Here is a 16,407-nt window from a genome sequence, read left to right on the forward strand (position 1 = left end):
AAGGAGCTCAGTGCGCGTCTGGCTGTGCCAAAGTTCAGTTGAGTTTTGTTTGTCCTGTTCCCATTTTGTTTGGTTGTGATGTGAACAGCATCCTACAGCATCTTATAGCCATGCCCACCACCTGTGTTTTTCAGCTGGATCGCCTAAATCCAATCTACAACAGCGGCGAATACATCAGCGGACGCATTCTGCTGCGTACGGACAAAGTGAAGCGCGTAAATGGTGTGTCCAAAAAAAAAAAGAAGAGTTACCAATAATATAGGGAAAAAATAAACACAAATCAAATAGCCATTATAACAATAATAATGACGTACCTCCCCTTCGCAGCTGTATATGTGACCTTGGAGGGTGAGGCCAAGGTTCAGTGGTCCATGAGCGGCAAAAGTGAGACCTCAAACTATTCGGGACATCAGCAATATTTGCACACCCGCACCAATGTCTTCGATAATTCACTGTTTCGCGCCGGTGTCCATGTTTACGTTCTCACACTGCGCATCCCCCCCGATTGCCCCAGCACCTGCAAGGGTCCCTATGGCTATATTGCGTACAACATCTCGCTGACCATCGACAAGCTCTGGGGCTTCGATGAAGTCTTTCGCAAACCGATTATGGTTGTGCAAACGTTGGATCTCAATTATAACGCTGAGTTTGCGGTACGTAATTGTCGCATGTGGCAAATTGTCCAAAGTGACGTGGCACAAACAATCGCCCTTTTAATTGTGCCCATTTGTGTGAGTGCTTGTGCTGTTAAATATGCACGTATTCGTTTGTTTATTTTAATTATTGACAAAACGATAAATCAACAAATCCGAAATATGTTGTTTGACATCGATTTTTAATTTAAAAACTATTTTATCTACTAACTGTGTACCTAAGATGTATCTCAGAGAATATTTGTTGAGCTTTCGTTAAATATCTAAATCAACAAAACCAAATAAATAAAAAAATACACAACTAATTTAAAAAAAAAAACAGTTCACAAAGAATAATTTCTGAGCTTTCTAAATATAAATATTAGTTTATATACACTACCAATATTCCATCGATTCACAATACTCAAGTATTCCATTTTATATAGAAAGTACTTTTCAGCAACATACTAAAATTTGTACACCATTTCACACAGCTGCCCGTCAAGGATGAGAATATCAAATACCTCTGCCATTGGCCCTGCATCTCGGGACCGATTAGCACCAGTTTGGCGCTGCCCGTTTCTGGCTTTGCACCGCTCCAGGATGTGCCCTTCAGCGTGGAGATCGACAACCAATCGCCGCATTACGATATCGTTGGTGTTGAGGTGTCCATAAAGCAGCATTTCGTTTTCCTCTCACGAAAACCGGTGAAGCGAAACTTCTATACGAAGACGCTGTGCAAAGAGGTCGTCACAGATCGCACCTTAAGACTGTCCAAGCGAGTGTACGAGTCGACCATAATGGTGCCCATGGACACGCCCCGCTCCACACTGAATCCCAACTACATTGTATTCGTACACTATTCGCTGCAGGTGAAGCTGAAGACGGGCTTTTTTCACTACGATACTGATCTATCTGTGCCCATTGTGGTCGGCACCACTCCCCTGCATCATCTGCGTGGAACGGTGCGCACCAATCAACCAGGACGACGCACGCCGACGCCGACGCCGGAGCGACAGCGTCTGATTGAACGCGTCCAGCCGAGACCCGCAACGGTGGATGAGGAGACCGAACAGGAGCCCGAAACGGCAGTCGAACAGGCGCATCAAGTCCTGGAGGATGATGAGCCGCCATCCTATGATAGTTGCCGTGAGTATTATAATTATACGACTACAGATCTACAGATCTTTGGCATTAAGTGTCTATAAGACCAATAAGAGTAATTTGACCCTTTTTTCCGGACTTCGCCTTCGCCGAAAATTACTGATCTTATTTATTTTTTTGTATTGGATTACAGTGCCGCCTTCGTTTAGCTTTGCCACATTGGCTGGCAGCCAGCAGACACTGGAGAGTCAGCAATTTCCCCAACCACGCATAGTCTTGCCAAAGTTCCCGGGCTTTAGTACGCTTATAGGCACTGCGCCGGCACATGGAATGGAGGACTCTGGACTGGACATGCATCACTATCGCTCGTATGGCTCACTGGACACGGATCACACGGGTCGCAGTCTGGATACGTTCGGTTCGCTCTGTGGTCCCCTGTCTGAGCAGGGTGAGCTTGTCGAAGTTGAGGAGGATGAGGAGGTGGAGGAGCTGGCTGTGCTGGATGTAACCGTTCAGGTGCATCCAACAGCTCCGCTGCAGGCTCAGGAGGAGCATCAATTCTAACTTCAAGTGTCTTAAATTAATCCATGGTGGTAATATATAAATAAGATTGTAATAGACTTAAGTGTTCAGGTGTAAGTATTCAAAATATTTTTTAGAGTGTATCATTATCCGTCTTATTGAAAGCGCTCAATGCTCATATTTATACTTTACTGCCATCCAAATTCAAATTTAATCCAAGAGAACTTATTATGTGCCAATAAAATTTCTTAGCATATTATTCCATGGCTTTTTACATGCAAACTACTTTTTACGATTATAAAATATATATATAAATAAATAAATAAATATACATATACGAGCATAGAGATGTAGTTATACCTTCTAACTTTAAGCTACGACTAATACGTTCATAATAACTGGCCAATAAATGTGTATACACAAAAAATCAACAGAAATATTTTGAATTTAATGATCTATATTATTCTAAGTACACCAATTTTTCACACTGACTTTACCTAAGAAGACTTTCCGAAGAAATCACTTTTGCGAAATCAGTTGAAAAATAACACTCATATTGGCTTCAATTTTACATTGATTGGGAATAGTAGTTATTCATTGTTTGATGTTTAATGTGAATAGTGTCCATAATATGCAAGGGTCTTTTAAGCATACTGCTGACATATGGACGAATTTGTTGGCTTTTTTTCATTCGCCTGAAAATAGGCAACGATTGACAACCCATTTAATTAAATTTACTAATTGTTTATGACATGAGAGTGTGAAACACTCTGCGATTAGATAAACGCCATAATAACTAAAGGCCAACAAGCAGAAGGTTGATAAGACCGACGGCCCAGCAGCGTTTTATAGGCCAAACATTGTCAACAATTTGACAAACAGTAAACGTTCGTCTAGCGTTAAAGATCGTTAAAAAAAAAATAATGAGCCAATTTTGTGATATACAATTGGAGCGGCCCAGTGGGGTCTATCATGCCGGCGAGACGGTCAATGGCTATATCAATCTCACACTAACGGACCGTGCGCTAATCAAAGGTAAGTGCCAATGAGTCATGATTTGGGCCAAGTGATAAGCCAATGCGTGCGGCATGAATCATGCCCACTCGAAGTGTAGATTTAATCGAAAGAACGAAGTGTTGATTTAATAGATAAGCAAATGCAAATTAAATAAGATACAAATATTTTAAATACATATGCATAAAAATAAAAAGCAACAAATATTGACAACTTAAAAAACAAAATAGAAAAAGGAAAACTTCAACGACTTGTATAAGAAACAGTTTGGATTTCCATGATATTTTAATTTGTGTTATGCTTTGAAGATTAAATTTGCCAAATCCGATTCAAATATTATAAATATGGAACAGTAAATCAGTCAAAGATAGATATTTTATTTTTCAGATAATAATTTATTTGAAATTAGGCCAGCTTACACTTGTCTGAATACAAATACTAATAATAATATTAATTTTTTAAGCCATTTCACTGGAGTCCAATGGATATGCGTGCAGCAACTGGCTGAAACCACAAAAACAAAAGAAGCAAAGGGCGAACAATAAGCCACAAGTGCTAAAGCCAATGATTGCCTATGGTCAGCGTGTGGATTACTTTGCCAAGGTGGATTACTTTGTGGGCTCGGAGGAGGCGTTGCCGCAGCTGATGGCGGCGGGCACCTATTGCTACAACTTCAGCGTGCAGCTGCCGGCAAACTGCCCCAGCAGCTATGAGGCTGAGCACGGACACATACGCTACACATTGCAGCTGATGCTGAGACGCAGCTCCGATTTGCCGCCGGAGCCGGCGCAGATATGTCAAATACATGTGCAGCAGCGATGGGATCCAAACCAGGAGGCAAACAGCGGCCAGGCGCCATGTGAGGTGACTGCGTTGGAGCAGACACCATCGCTGAAGTTCTGGCAACGAGCGCTGCACCTACAGTTGGATATACCACGCAGTAGCTATGAGCTGGGAGCTGGTATATCTGTGCATGCGGAGCTACATAATCCGCAACAGCTGCCGCTGCAGTCGATCATTTACAAGCTGAATCTGGTCAGCACATATGTGGGTCATCAATTGGATAAGCCGAAGCGGGTCGACAGCCAAGTAGTGCGTCGCAATCTGATCAGCAGCAGTCATCAGTTGCAGTCGTTGCCACGCCACGGATTGCTTCACTTTCAGCATCTGCACACTTTGCATGTGCCACATACACCACCCACTATGGGCGCTGCTGTCTGCGGCTGCCTGCAGTTGAGCTATGAGGTTGAGGTCGTCGTCCAAACCAAATCCTCGGCACGATTTATTGCTGCCCAAATTCCAGTCATCATTAGCCAGGTAACATCTTCACACGCTGGCCCGCAAAAGGCTCGCTCGATGTGCGATCTGCAGGCGGTGGGCGTGTCCACTGCGCCCAGTGCACCCAGTGCGCCCAGTGCGTCCAATGAGACACCCGAGACAACTGCCTTTTCCAGCACAGCGCCAAATCTATGCGCTTCCATGTGCTGTTTGGGTAAGTGATGTAAATAGTAATAATAATATTATTTACCCTGTCAAAAGTTATTTATCGAATCTAAATAACTAACTTACTTATCTAAATATTATGTCTATCCTACAGTTTCAAATTTTCGAGAGGCGGAGTTCATGAAAGCCAGCAATGTGAACAAGAAAGATAAACATTCGATTTCTGGAGAACAGTTAGATTTTAGACCACGTTATCTCTACTATGAAATGGAACATGCTGAAACCGAAAGGGTTCTCTGAAAATACATACATTAACTATTAATTATAAGTATAAGTATTATTGCTTAGTTTTTACCTGTACCTGTGAATATTGATTATATATTTATTTAATTAAATTTATTGATATATTTACTTTTGCAATTTTATTCACTTCTTGTGTCGATTACTGGGATAGCCCGGAGTGTTAGACATTTAATATATGTATGTATAAGCTAATCAGCAGTTGAATTTCCGGTAAACAAAAGAGTTTTAGTTATGTTCAAAGCCCATGCGCATTTTGATAATGCGATTGTGGCGAGTATATAGAGTATAAAAATACTGTTATAAATTATATTATACATAAATATATTATATTTGGGTGTGAACATTTTTGAAAGACAAATTTGACAATAAGCTGGGTTCAGGGTATATCGTAGTCGAGCTCACCCCACTGCAGAGTAGTAGAATAACAGCAATAATATAATAATAACAAATTTTATAAAAAATAAAAATAATAATTAATTATCTTATTATTTTAAATTGTATTTTGTTGTCATACCAAAACCGTTTTAAAATTATAATTAAACATAATTTGCTATAATAATAAAATCACAATAGAGAATTGATTCCATTTTAATTGACTTATAAAATAGGATTGCTATAAGTGGTGTAATAGTTTTTCACAGGTTCTGAGATTACAAACGCATTCAGCGTACTAGCTGATAATGTTAAGGCTTTTTAATGTATCTCTCATGTGTTCTTATTCAATAACCACTATAACCGATATTACCTATTTTATAGTCCACAGTTAACATATCAATATATAACTCTCGGCCACAAGCCATCGCCATAAGCTCTTATCGGCTGCACCTGCGTAATCATCTCGTAATCTATAACCGATTTAGACTATAACTTGGTTGAAAGAAAAGCTGTTTTAATAAATGAATGCCTTTATTAGTACTATTTGCTGGCAGACTGACTTCGGTTGTCAAATCACAATTCCGGAGAAAAGAGCCTAAAGTACTTGTTGAGTGTTTATATAAATTATTGAAATAATCCAACCTGATCATTGGTCGCTTATCGCTAAATGTTTACTTCATGTTGCAGTCGTCATGTTTGCCCTACGCTTGGTTGTCCTCTGCGCAGGGTGCCTATCCGTCGTCCTGGCTGACACTAGGAAACTGGACTTGGAGCCACCCACAACTTTTGCCGCTGAGAACTGGGAATATAGATTGTCCGAGCACATAAATCCCATTAATTATGATATAACGTTGCGTCCCTATTTGCTGGAAAGCGATAACACAAAGCGTTTCACCTTCGATGGTGAGGTGTGGATTGAAATCGAACCGGTGCAGACTACAAACCTGGTGTCGCTGCACTCGAAAAACTTAGAATACTCGCGCAGCGAATATTGGGAAAAGCCGGCTGCAGGTGCCACAGCCCAAATCCGACAGATAACTAACCCCACACAGAATGCTGAAACAGACATCAGGAGTTTCTATACAGGTTTAGATTTGATTGCCAAACAGCGATACATTCTGCATTTCAAATATACTGGTCTGATGGGGGATGATATGCACGGCTTCTATCGCAGCTCCTATGTGAATGACAACAATGAGACCAAGTGGGTTTTGCTAAGTTCATCTTCAGTATCTGATCAGTGATTAATGTGGTATTGCTTGTGGTTTTTTTTTTGGTTACAGATGGCTGGGCTCCACGCAGTTCCAGACAAATCATGCACGTCGGGCTTTTCCTTGTTTCGATGAGCCGCAGTTCAAGGCCACCTTTAATGTGAGCCTTGAGCGTCACCACACCTTCAACAGTGCGAGTAACACAAGGCAAAAGTCCAGCACACAAACCGAAGATCCGTAAGTCTTACTATTTTATAACTCTTTGCATTGGGCCCCTCCACTAATTATTGGCATTAGGGATTACTATTTGGATTTTTATCATACAACGCCTAAAATGTCCACATATTTGCTGGCCTTCATCATATCCGAGTTCGCCAAGCGCAATGACGATAAATTCGGTGTTCTGGCTCGCCCCGAGTATTACACACAGACGCAATACAGTTTCAATGTGGGTCGCCAAATTCTGGATGAGATGGGCAAATATCTCAAATTGGACTACTATACGTTGGGCAATAATAAGATGGATATGGCTGCCATACCCGATTTCTCGGCAGGTGCAATGGAGAACTGGGGCCTCCTCACCTACAGGGAACGCAGCTTGCTGGTCGATGAGTCAGCCACAACGCTGTCATCTCAACAGTCCATTGCCGTACTTGTGGCCCATGAACAGACGCATATGTGGTTCGGTGATCTGGTTACCTGTAAGTGGTGGAGCTATACCTGGCTAAATGAGGGTTTCGCCCAATACTTTCAATACTTTGGCACCGCCCTTGTCGAGAAGAGCTGGCAACTGGAGAAACAGTTTGTCGTGGCTCAACTTCAGCCGGTGATGGGAATGGACGCGACCATTGCCACAAATCCATTGAGTGATGAGAACACTTATACGCCGGCCCATCTTAGCCGTATGTTCAACAGCATTTCCTACAACAAAGGCGCCTCGTTCATTCGCATGATTGAGCACACCATGGGCACTGAGAATTTCCAGACATCCCTACAAGAATATCTCGTCAAATAGTAAGTATTTACTAGTCTCTATTCTCACAGATAAACATATAAAATGTATTGGCCTTATCTGTCCATATGGCTGTCTGTCTGTCAATCTATTGTATTATATTGTGTTCCGATTACTGATAAGCTAATGATCGATGTTATTTTAAATAGTGTAGCCAAAATTAGTATTTAATCTTGTTTCCCATTCTCATTGTGGTGTCATAGCCAGTATCAGTCATCTGTGCCGGAGTTCCTGCTGAATGCGTGGCAGAAGAACTGGCCAGAAGATAGATTCAATAGCAGTTCGGTTGAGATCTTTATGAGCTTTACCACCCAGGTGGGCTATCCGCTGATCAATGTCAAGTTGTCCGATGATGGCAAGACTATCACGTTCAGCCAGAAACGTTTCCTGCTCAAGAATGATGGATCCGACGACAGTCTGCTTTACACGGTGCCCATTAGCTACACCACCAGTCAGGAGAAAAATTTCATGGATACCAAGCCGAAGCTTGTGATATATACCGCAACCCAAACTACCCCGTTGAGCAGTGCCGCTAATTGGGTGATTGCCAACATTCAGGAGACTGGTTACTACCGGGTCAATTACACTGAAAAGAATTGGCATGCAATTCGCTCCGAGCTCGTCGGCAGCAGCAACTGGGGCGATATACACGAAGTCAATCGTGCCCAGATTGCTGACGATTTACTGAATTTGGCACGAGCCGGACACATTCACTATGATCTGACATTGTCGGTGCTGGAGTATTTGGCATCGGAAGTCAACTACATACCATGGACATCAGCGTTTAACGGATTCGACTTCCTGGCCATACGCCTGGGTACGGATACAGCCCATTTCGGCTACTACATCCAGCAGCAAACCTCTAATGCCTATCTCAAGCTGGGCTTTGGCGAGTCCGACACAGATGAGGCGCTCGATGTCTATTTGAGGACAAAGGTGCTATCCTGGAGATGTCGCTTTGGCAATGCCGAATGCATTGGCCATGCCAAGACCTATTTCAAGTCACTCGGATCGGTGCCCAAGAACCTTCGCTCCGTGGTCTATTGTGTATCACTGCGCGAGGGTGGTCCCACTGAGTTCGATGCACTCTATCAGAAGTTCAAAGATGAAAAGGTGGCCACCGAGGCGATGCTGCTGCAGAACTCGTTCGGTTGCGTTAAGCAACAGGCGCTCATCGAACGTGTCTTCGATCTGATTCTGTCGGATGAGATTCGCAGGCAAGACAAATCATCTGTGCTGACTACCCTCTACACTGAGAACAACGAGAATGTTAGTCCCGTCTTTGCACTGGTCACCACACGCTTTGAGAAACTAGCTGACGCGTAAGCAATTCATATACTGTAAATTGTATTTGATTCATTTATAATTTCTAATGATTTGAAACAGCATGGGTGGCTACTCGGCGGTTGCTACGGTCATCTCTAACATTGCTTCACGCTTCACGGAGCAATCGCAATACGAGGATCTGCAAAAGTTCAACTCGCTGAACAGTGCCAAGTTTGGCAGCTCAGCAACCACATTGAAGGCAGCGGAAACAACCGTCAAGGAGAACCTCGACTGGGCCGAATCCAAACTGGACACCTTCCGTGTCTATTTGGCCAAGTATAACGGCAGCGCCACGATCAGCGGTTTCAGCCTTCTCTCCTTGCTGCTGGTGTCTTTGACCACATTGCTGCACTAAGGCCATCAGAATCTAAGATTGGAATTACTCATTCAACAAATGTATTTTTTTGGAATCACTTTCTGCCCGTTCAAAGTCAATAAATTATCCAGATAAGATTGCTTTGAATAAAACTAACTATTGCAACATTTTAATGAAACTCAAGTAATCTTTATGACTACAGACTTTTGTTTTATAGTTGTTAGTTTATCACTATTTCAACTGTTATTTATACGAAAAACACAAGTTTTGTTGCTATCGAATCAAATTTGCTATTACAAATATTTAAGTAGAAACCGGACTGAGTAGTTCCCATTTTCAAAATGAATATGGAGGACATCACCCAGTTGGCAATGTTGGACTAAATTATATTCAAATCATTGACTACGTTTCTTGCACTTTGGATAGCTAGCAAAAAGACAGCTCAGTTGTTATTACTTACTGTTGCTGATCTCTAAATTCTTTAACTTCTGGCTTAATTAAGAGAGTCTTTTTAAGTATTTCGTAATCGAAAAAGAAGTCACAAAATTAATTACTTTATTATTGTCGAATTACTCGCGCTCTACACTAAATAAATAGAGTTGTAGCGTTGTGGAAAATGCCTTCGTTTTCATTTCTTGAACTTAAAGCGTTTAAAAAGCCGATAGCTCAAATAGTCACTTAACAACATAGTTCAGAATTCATATCTGTATCATCAACATAATCTTTATCTTTATCTTTTCACATGAAAAACAATAATATATAAAAAAAAAACTAGAGATAACATTGCAGTCAAGTGTAACCGACTTCAAAATACTTTGTCGAGCAGAAAACACGTAGCAAGGAAGAGGCTGGTTGTAGCCAGGAAATACCATCCAAGTTTGTCTTTCAAATTGCGATAGACATAAGCTAGTAACGTTTCTTCGAAGTTTGGTAACTGTAGCTCTTAAATTGCGGGAGATATAGGCTTTAATCGTTTTAAGGGCGGTAGTGGGCGTTGTCCAATAATTTTGTTTCCGGATTTTTGAAGGGGTGTTACTAGCAATATACCTTTAAAATTTGGCCATGGTCTTATCGACTTACACCAACAGGTGTATCGGTTTACGGATGCGGAGTGGGCATAGCCCTTAAATTTTTTTATCGATCTCTTAGGAGAGTTACTGGGAACAGACGTTCAAAACTTGGTGACTCTAGCTTCCTGTGGGCGGCGGAAATAGGCGTGGTCTATTATATGCCGATCCTTGGAGGAGGTTACCAGCAAGTTACCTTCCAAGTTTTGTCACTCAATCTTCAAAATTGGGGGAGCTATGCGGATTTATCGATTAACACTTTCCGAAATATCGGCTTTGGCAATTATGGGCGCAGGCTTATCGGTTCTTAAAGGCAGCTACCAGTAATAAATATATATAACAAATTTGACGGCTTTAACTCAGAAACTGCGGAAGATATAGAGGCGGGCTTGTCATATGCCGATCTTTGAAGGAAATGGACAACAATCTACCAACAAAATTTGGTTACTTTAGCCCCAAAAATGTTAAGATATGTTTTAACGATTTCCGAATATCGATTTTATCGATTTCCTAGTCCCATGGTGGACATAGCACTCCAATTTTTACACTTTGTCTGGCGCGGGCATAGATCAGTATATGTTTCAAGTTCCAAGTCGCAATCTCGGACGGACAGACAGCATGACGGACACTGCACAAAACCAATATACTATGACATCTTCGCGATCAAAGTATAAAAACCAAGTATGACTCCTATTATCGGCTATCTGCAAACGCCAATCGATTTTTCACCAAAACATTGGTAGTTTTGAGCTTACGTGAGTCCATAATTATACAATTGGCCGGGAGTCAACTCAGTATTGAATTCGCCTTCGACATGAATAGTCGTGGTTACAGACTGTGGCCAATGGTCATCCTGCCGTTGCTGACCTGGCTAGGCAGCTCCGAGTGTCTTGATTATCGGCTCGGAATCAGTGTAAAACCATCTTTCTACAACCTGCGCATAAGTGTTCAACAGGATGTTTTAAATCCAGCTGCGCCATCTTATAAATTCGATGGCGATGTCGAAATCACCCTGCAGTCTGTGGATGCGGATGTGTCTCAAATAACACTACACAAGGACGACATTGACATAACAACTTGTGGACTCTACACAAAAGGAGAGTTGGTGGAGAACATTGCGATCCAAACGATGTCATTTGAGCAGGCAACTCAGCAGCTAACTGTGCCCCTGACTCAGGCATTAGTTGTCAATCAGGACTATTTGTTGAAATTCAAGTACACGGGAAAAGTACAGACTCGTCCGGAGGGCCTGTTCTCCAGCAGCTACCTGGATGAAGAGACGAACACAAGCAAAATGGTGCTGATAACTCACATGCAGGCCATCAATGCACGCCTCGTTTTGCCCTGCTTTGACGAACCAATCTTCAAGGCCAAGTTCCAGGTGACCATTGAACGGCCAAGTGGATTTAATGCAATCAGCAACACAAAACTGATTAAAACCACAGACGAGGGGTAAGCATTCGAATATAATTTACGAAAATACCAACTATAACTAGATGAGAATTGTAGCAACAATCGGTTTGCGGATCAGTTTGATGTAACTCCCATAATGTCCAGCTATCTATTGGCCTTCATCATATCCGAGTATAAGGCACGGGGCAATAGCACTCTGGCCATTTATACAAGACCGTCGTACTACGACCACACCTCGTTCAGCTACAGTGTGGCTGAAAGGGCGCTTCCCGCATTCAATGAGCTGTTCCAGCAGCCCTACCAGGAACTGGGCAACGAAGTGTTCCAGTATGCGACAACTCCAATCTTTCGCCACAACAGTATGGAGAACTGGGGCTTAGTAATTTTCAAGTGTGTACTAAAAACCCAACAAAATGACATTGATTGCCGATAACACATTCTAAATGGGCTTTCAGAGATAAGGTTGTTCTGGAAGAGCCTGGCTACACGGACGGCTGGGCACAGAAGGAGTTCACCATTCGCAACATAGTCCACGAAAATGCGCACATGTGGTTTGGCAACAGTGTCACGATCGCCTGGTGGGGTTTCTTTTGGATGCAAGAGGGATTGGCTCGCTACTATGAGTTCTTCATTGGACACGAGGTATGTTCAAACTCTTCACCCATTAAACTCTTTACCCATTTAATACGAATATTAAAACCTAAATGGAATAAAAATCAGCACTTGCAGATAACGATCTGAGTTGGTATTAACATTTATTTATATGTATAATATTTGGATTTTATTGACTTATCAGTGCAAGTGTTATCTAACTCAACTTCGATTCAGGCTATAATTAATACGTCGATCAACTTTATTTATTATTTTTGATAAACTTACTCTACCAAAATCGATGGCAGACGTGCAAATTGTGCTCAAAATAATACTAATAATGATAATAAAAAAACACTACTATAATTTTAAGCGGGCATTTCTAGGAGATTTTTGTTATTTTTAATGTTTTTGCTGTGTTTTCCTATGTTTATTGCCAACAAAATGCAAACTACTTCATAAGAGACAATACTTCATGAAATAAATAACATTTCAAGCAAGAAGTGAGCAAAAATTTAAACATTTTCAATACTTCCAAAAGTCCTGATATTATTTTGAGCTCAGCTGAATATCTGATTAATTATCAAGATAAACTATTAGTAACTCTCTAGTCACAACTTGATATTGAGGCTAATGACCCCAAAACCATTAATTTAAGAATACATCTTGAGATTTTTTGAGAGGACTTTGGAAAGTATATCTTTAAAGTTGGGGGAAATTTTTAGAGATTAAGCATAAGCATAAGAAGTGTATATATTTGAGCAAAGGTATATAAAGTTAGCTAATACTCGAGTGCTGAGGGATTCCTAGTCGAACTCATTTGTAAAGATCACAATGCTAAGAGACTTAAGTATTCCAAAAATGGTTGTATTCATTGCAGTTATACCCGGAGTATCAGTTGGACCAACAATTTGTTGTGCACAAACTTCAGCATATCCTTACGACCGACTCTCTATATGGCACACAGCCCTTGACCAGCGGGGAATGGAGAGTTCAAACCCCCGATGAAATCTACAACAAGTTTTCGAGCATTTCATTTGCGAAGGGAGCCAGCTTTATTCGCATGTGCCGAAATGCGATGGGCAGCGAAAACTTTGACAGAGCCGTACAAAACTATCTGAAGGAGTAGTAAGTGCTAATTTAGTTGAGCCAATTCTAGAAATCTCATTTCTGTTTCCTCGCTTAGCCATTTGCAAAACACATACCCCAGCCAATTTGTTGCCCATCTCAAATCAAACTGGAATGGCTTTGAATCCGACTTGGATAGCTTCTTCGGTTCCTTCACAGTTCAGGAAGGTTACCCTGTGATACTTGTTAAACTTGAAGAGAGTGGCTATAGCGTCTTCTTCGAGCAGCAGCGCTTTCTGCTCAATCCCAAAGACGGCAGCGATGTCGCATTGACGTATACGGTGCCCATCACCTTTGCCACAAATCAATCGCCCGACTTTGAAGATTTGACTCCACAGTTTTTCATGTATGCTGGAATGTATAAGCAAACGTTTGACAAGCCAATTGAGTGGATTATCGTTAATAAAAAGCAGTCCAACTACCATCGAGTAAAGTATACAGAACCGCTGGTGGGCCGTATCCAAAAGGCACTGACAGAGATCAATCACAGTTATATTCCCGTCGAGAATCGTGCAGCTCTCGTCGATGATCTTTTCAACTTTGCCCACGCGGATATGATTGACTACGTCGATGTACTTAAATTTATGGAGTATATGAGCACAGAAACCGATTACATTCCATGGTATGCGGCCTATGAGGGCTTGACACGGGTCTCAAAGCGTTTAACACCACAGCAGCTGCCCAATTTCAACAAATATCTGAGTGATATCACAGCTGCGGTCTACAATAAGCTCGGAGTGAGCTGGAGCTCCAATGATAAGGTGCTCGATGTCTACAATCGCAACCTACAGGTGGCCTGGCTCTGCAAATACCAATCGGAGGACTGCAACAACCAGGTGCGGCAAAAGTTCGAAGCCGACTCTGAGAAACCAACGCCCGACTATCGAGAGATCTTCTACTGTGCAGCCTCACGAGCCGGTGGATATGACCGCGTCCTGCAGTATTATGAGAAAGAAACTAACGCCATAGATCGAGAACCTCTTTTGCGCGCCTCCAGCTGCACGAGAGATTATCGGACGCACTACCATAACCAGATTATAGGCACTGGCAGCGGTAACGACGTTTCTCTCAAACTTATCGCCCTCGCTCAGCTGTACGAGCAGAATCCCGACTTGATAACTCCCATTTTCCAAATGGTAACCGAGGACATCACCCAGTTGGCAAATGCGTAAGTTCACTTTAATTATTCATCAAACATTTTTTTATAAAAGAAATATTTAATATGATTAACAAATGCAGTAAGTCAAATTTTAAAATAATTTCAAGTAGTTCAAAATTAAAAAAAAAAATAAGAAACATTTGAAAATCTCTAATAATAATTTTGCTCAATAATATTTTCAAGCAATTGAAAACCAAAAAAGAAAATTTTAAACTCAGTTAAAAATCTGTGATAATAATTTGGCTCAACCGACAAATGCAGTAAAATCATCTCATTTCTGAATACAAAATATTTTCAAACAGTTCAAAACTAAAAAAAAAGAAAATATGAAGAACATTTCAAAATCGGTAATAATAATTTTGTTTAACCGACAAATGCAGTAGAATCATCGCAAATCTGAATTAAAAATATTTTCACACAATTCAAAAAATATTTGAACAAATGTGTAATAATAAATAAATATTTTTTAACCGAGACAGTTTGGATAGCTGGCCGAAGACAGCCCAGGCGCTGAGCGATATGGCGGACTATTTCACTACGAGTGAGCAGCGGACGCTGCTCTCCGACTTCTACAGTGAGAAATATGCGCTGTTCGGCAGCTCAGCGGAGATTCTTAGCAAGGCGCTGACCAATGTGGACTCGAATCTGGACTGGGCCGCAAAGCGTTTGGGCGATCTCAATAAGTATTTGGCACAGAGGAACGGTGCTGCTGGACTCGCGACGACGTCGCTGCTAATGTTGATGATGTCGACACTGGTCAGTTTTGTGCTTAAGCAGCAGTGATTTGTGCATAGAAATGTGGGCAAATAAATGAGCTGCTGTTCGAGACGCAGCGGGATAAATGGTGTTTTCATGTATGCAATTACTAGGCGAAAAAGCCATTGTTTGTTCATCAGCCTGGCAGCGTTCTTTATTGGACAATAAGTCATATAAAGGCGACAGCGATGGACACGTTTCCATCTATAAAAGGCGTCGGGCGGCTGAGAGCGTTTTCCATTTGAGGGCAAGTCGCGACTTCGGGGTGACAACGAAAAATGCTTCCACATTTGCTGCGCCACGAGAACAATCGGATATTTGTGCTTATCTTGCTGTACTGCGTCCTGGTCAGTCTACTGAAGCTGTGCATGGCGCAGTCGGACAATGCGGTGTCCAGAAACGACAATGGTATCAAAGGTATTTGTCTCAATGGGCGTTTGGCATTTATAGCAATTATGGCATTTGCAGATATTGGCCATCTTGGAGACGATTGCCAGGTGACGCCAGTGATTCATGTGCTGCAATATCCGGGCTGTGTGCCCAAGCCAATCCCATCGTTTGCCTGCGTGGGTCGCTGTGCCAGCTACATACAGGTACACAGGCTGCCTCCTGTTATTGTCAATTGATCAATCAATCAATCAGGCATTCCTTCCTCCCATTTAGGTTTCGGGCAGCAAAATCTGGCAAATGGAACGCTCTTGTATGTGCTGCCAGGAGTCGGGGGAGCGCGAGGCAGCCGTCTCTTTGTTCTGTCCTAAAGTCAAGCATGGCGAGCGCAAATTCAAGAAGGTGCTGACCAAGGCGCCGCTGGAGTGCATGTGTCGTCCGTGCACCTCCATCGAGGAGTCGGGCATTATTCCGCAGGAGATCGCTGGTTACTCGGACGAGGGGCCGCTCAACAATCACTTTCGACGCATTGCCCTGCAGTAGGAGCTGTCATAACTGTCATATAATCACATTTTGCACACAATTTGCTCATTAAAATACATTTAATTGCCGCACTATTTTACATTTCTTTCACATTTTGCAGCCAAC

General features: G+C 42.0%; 5 protein-coding genes across 8 annotated transcripts; all 5 read left to right on the top strand.

Annotated features, from left to right (window-relative positions):
- Positions 1-110: 110 nt before the first annotated feature.
- Positions 111-2,363, top strand: LOC6563269 (arrestin domain-containing protein 3). The gene is made up of 4 exons (XM_032737468.2): positions 111-222; positions 328-653; positions 1,127-1,781; positions 1,930-2,363. The coding sequence occupies exons 1-4, from the start codon at positions 111-113 to the stop codon at positions 2,298-2,300; spliced, it is 1,464 nt and encodes a 487-aa protein (XP_032593359.2). The 3' UTR covers positions 2,301-2,363.
- Positions 2,364-3,047: 684 nt separating this feature from the next.
- LOC6563268 (arrestin domain-containing protein 2) lies at positions 3,048-5,119 on the top strand. The gene is made up of 3 exons (XM_001989720.2): positions 3,048-3,293; positions 3,736-4,764; positions 4,870-5,119. The coding sequence occupies exons 1-3, from the start codon at positions 3,182-3,184 to the stop codon at positions 5,013-5,015; spliced, it is 1,287 nt and encodes a 428-aa protein (XP_001989756.1). The 5' UTR covers positions 3,048-3,181; the 3' UTR covers positions 5,016-5,119.
- Positions 5,120-5,929: 810 nt separating this feature from the next.
- Positions 5,930-9,436, top strand: LOC6563669 (membrane alanyl aminopeptidase). 2 transcript variants are annotated; one of them, XM_032737009.1, is made up of 6 exons: positions 5,930-5,999; positions 6,081-6,597; positions 6,677-6,841; positions 6,902-7,618; positions 7,820-8,938; positions 9,003-9,436. In XM_032737009.1, the coding sequence occupies exons 2-6, from the start codon at positions 6,086-6,088 to the stop codon at positions 9,295-9,297; spliced, it is 2,808 nt and encodes a 935-aa protein (XP_032592900.1). In that variant the 5' UTR covers positions 5,930-5,999; positions 6,081-6,085; the 3' UTR covers positions 9,298-9,436. The 2 variants fall into 2 exon arrangements, with proteins under 2 accessions (XP_032592900.1, XP_001989755.1); XM_001989719.2 differs by having other exon boundaries at positions 5,930-5,993.
- A 1,635-nt stretch (positions 9,437-11,071) lies between these two features.
- LOC6563668 (membrane alanyl aminopeptidase) lies at positions 11,072-15,463 on the top strand. Its single transcript, XM_001989718.2, has 6 exons — positions 11,072-11,777; positions 11,835-12,128; positions 12,194-12,380; positions 13,210-13,457; positions 13,516-14,625; positions 15,096-15,463. Exons 1-6 carry the CDS (start codon positions 11,140-11,142, stop codon positions 15,397-15,399), a joined length of 2,781 nt encoding a protein of 926 aa, XP_001989754.1. The 5' UTR covers positions 11,072-11,139; the 3' UTR covers positions 15,400-15,463.
- A 53-nt stretch (positions 15,464-15,516) lies between these two features.
- LOC6563667 (bursicon) lies at positions 15,517-16,376 on the top strand. Of its 3 annotated transcripts, none has more exons than XM_032737011.1 (3): positions 15,517-15,789; positions 15,841-15,965; positions 16,036-16,376. In XM_032737011.1, exons 1-3 carry the CDS (start codon positions 15,651-15,653, stop codon positions 16,300-16,302), a joined length of 531 nt encoding a protein of 176 aa, XP_032592902.1. In that variant the 5' UTR covers positions 15,517-15,650; the 3' UTR covers positions 16,303-16,376. The 3 variants fall into 3 exon arrangements, with proteins under 3 accessions (XP_032592902.1, XP_001989753.1, XP_032592901.1); XM_001989717.2 differs by having other exon boundaries at positions 15,517-15,780; XM_032737010.1 differs by having other exon boundaries at positions 15,517-15,965.
- Positions 16,377-16,407: the final 31 nt, after the last annotated feature.

Source organism: Drosophila grimshawi, unplaced genomic scaffold, assembly GCF_018153295.1.
Source record: "Drosophila grimshawi isolate 15287-2541.00 unplaced genomic scaffold, ASM1815329v1 contig_311, whole genome shotgun sequence".
NCBI classification, from domain to species: Eukaryota; Metazoa; Arthropoda; class Insecta; order Diptera; family Drosophilidae; genus Drosophila; species Drosophila grimshawi.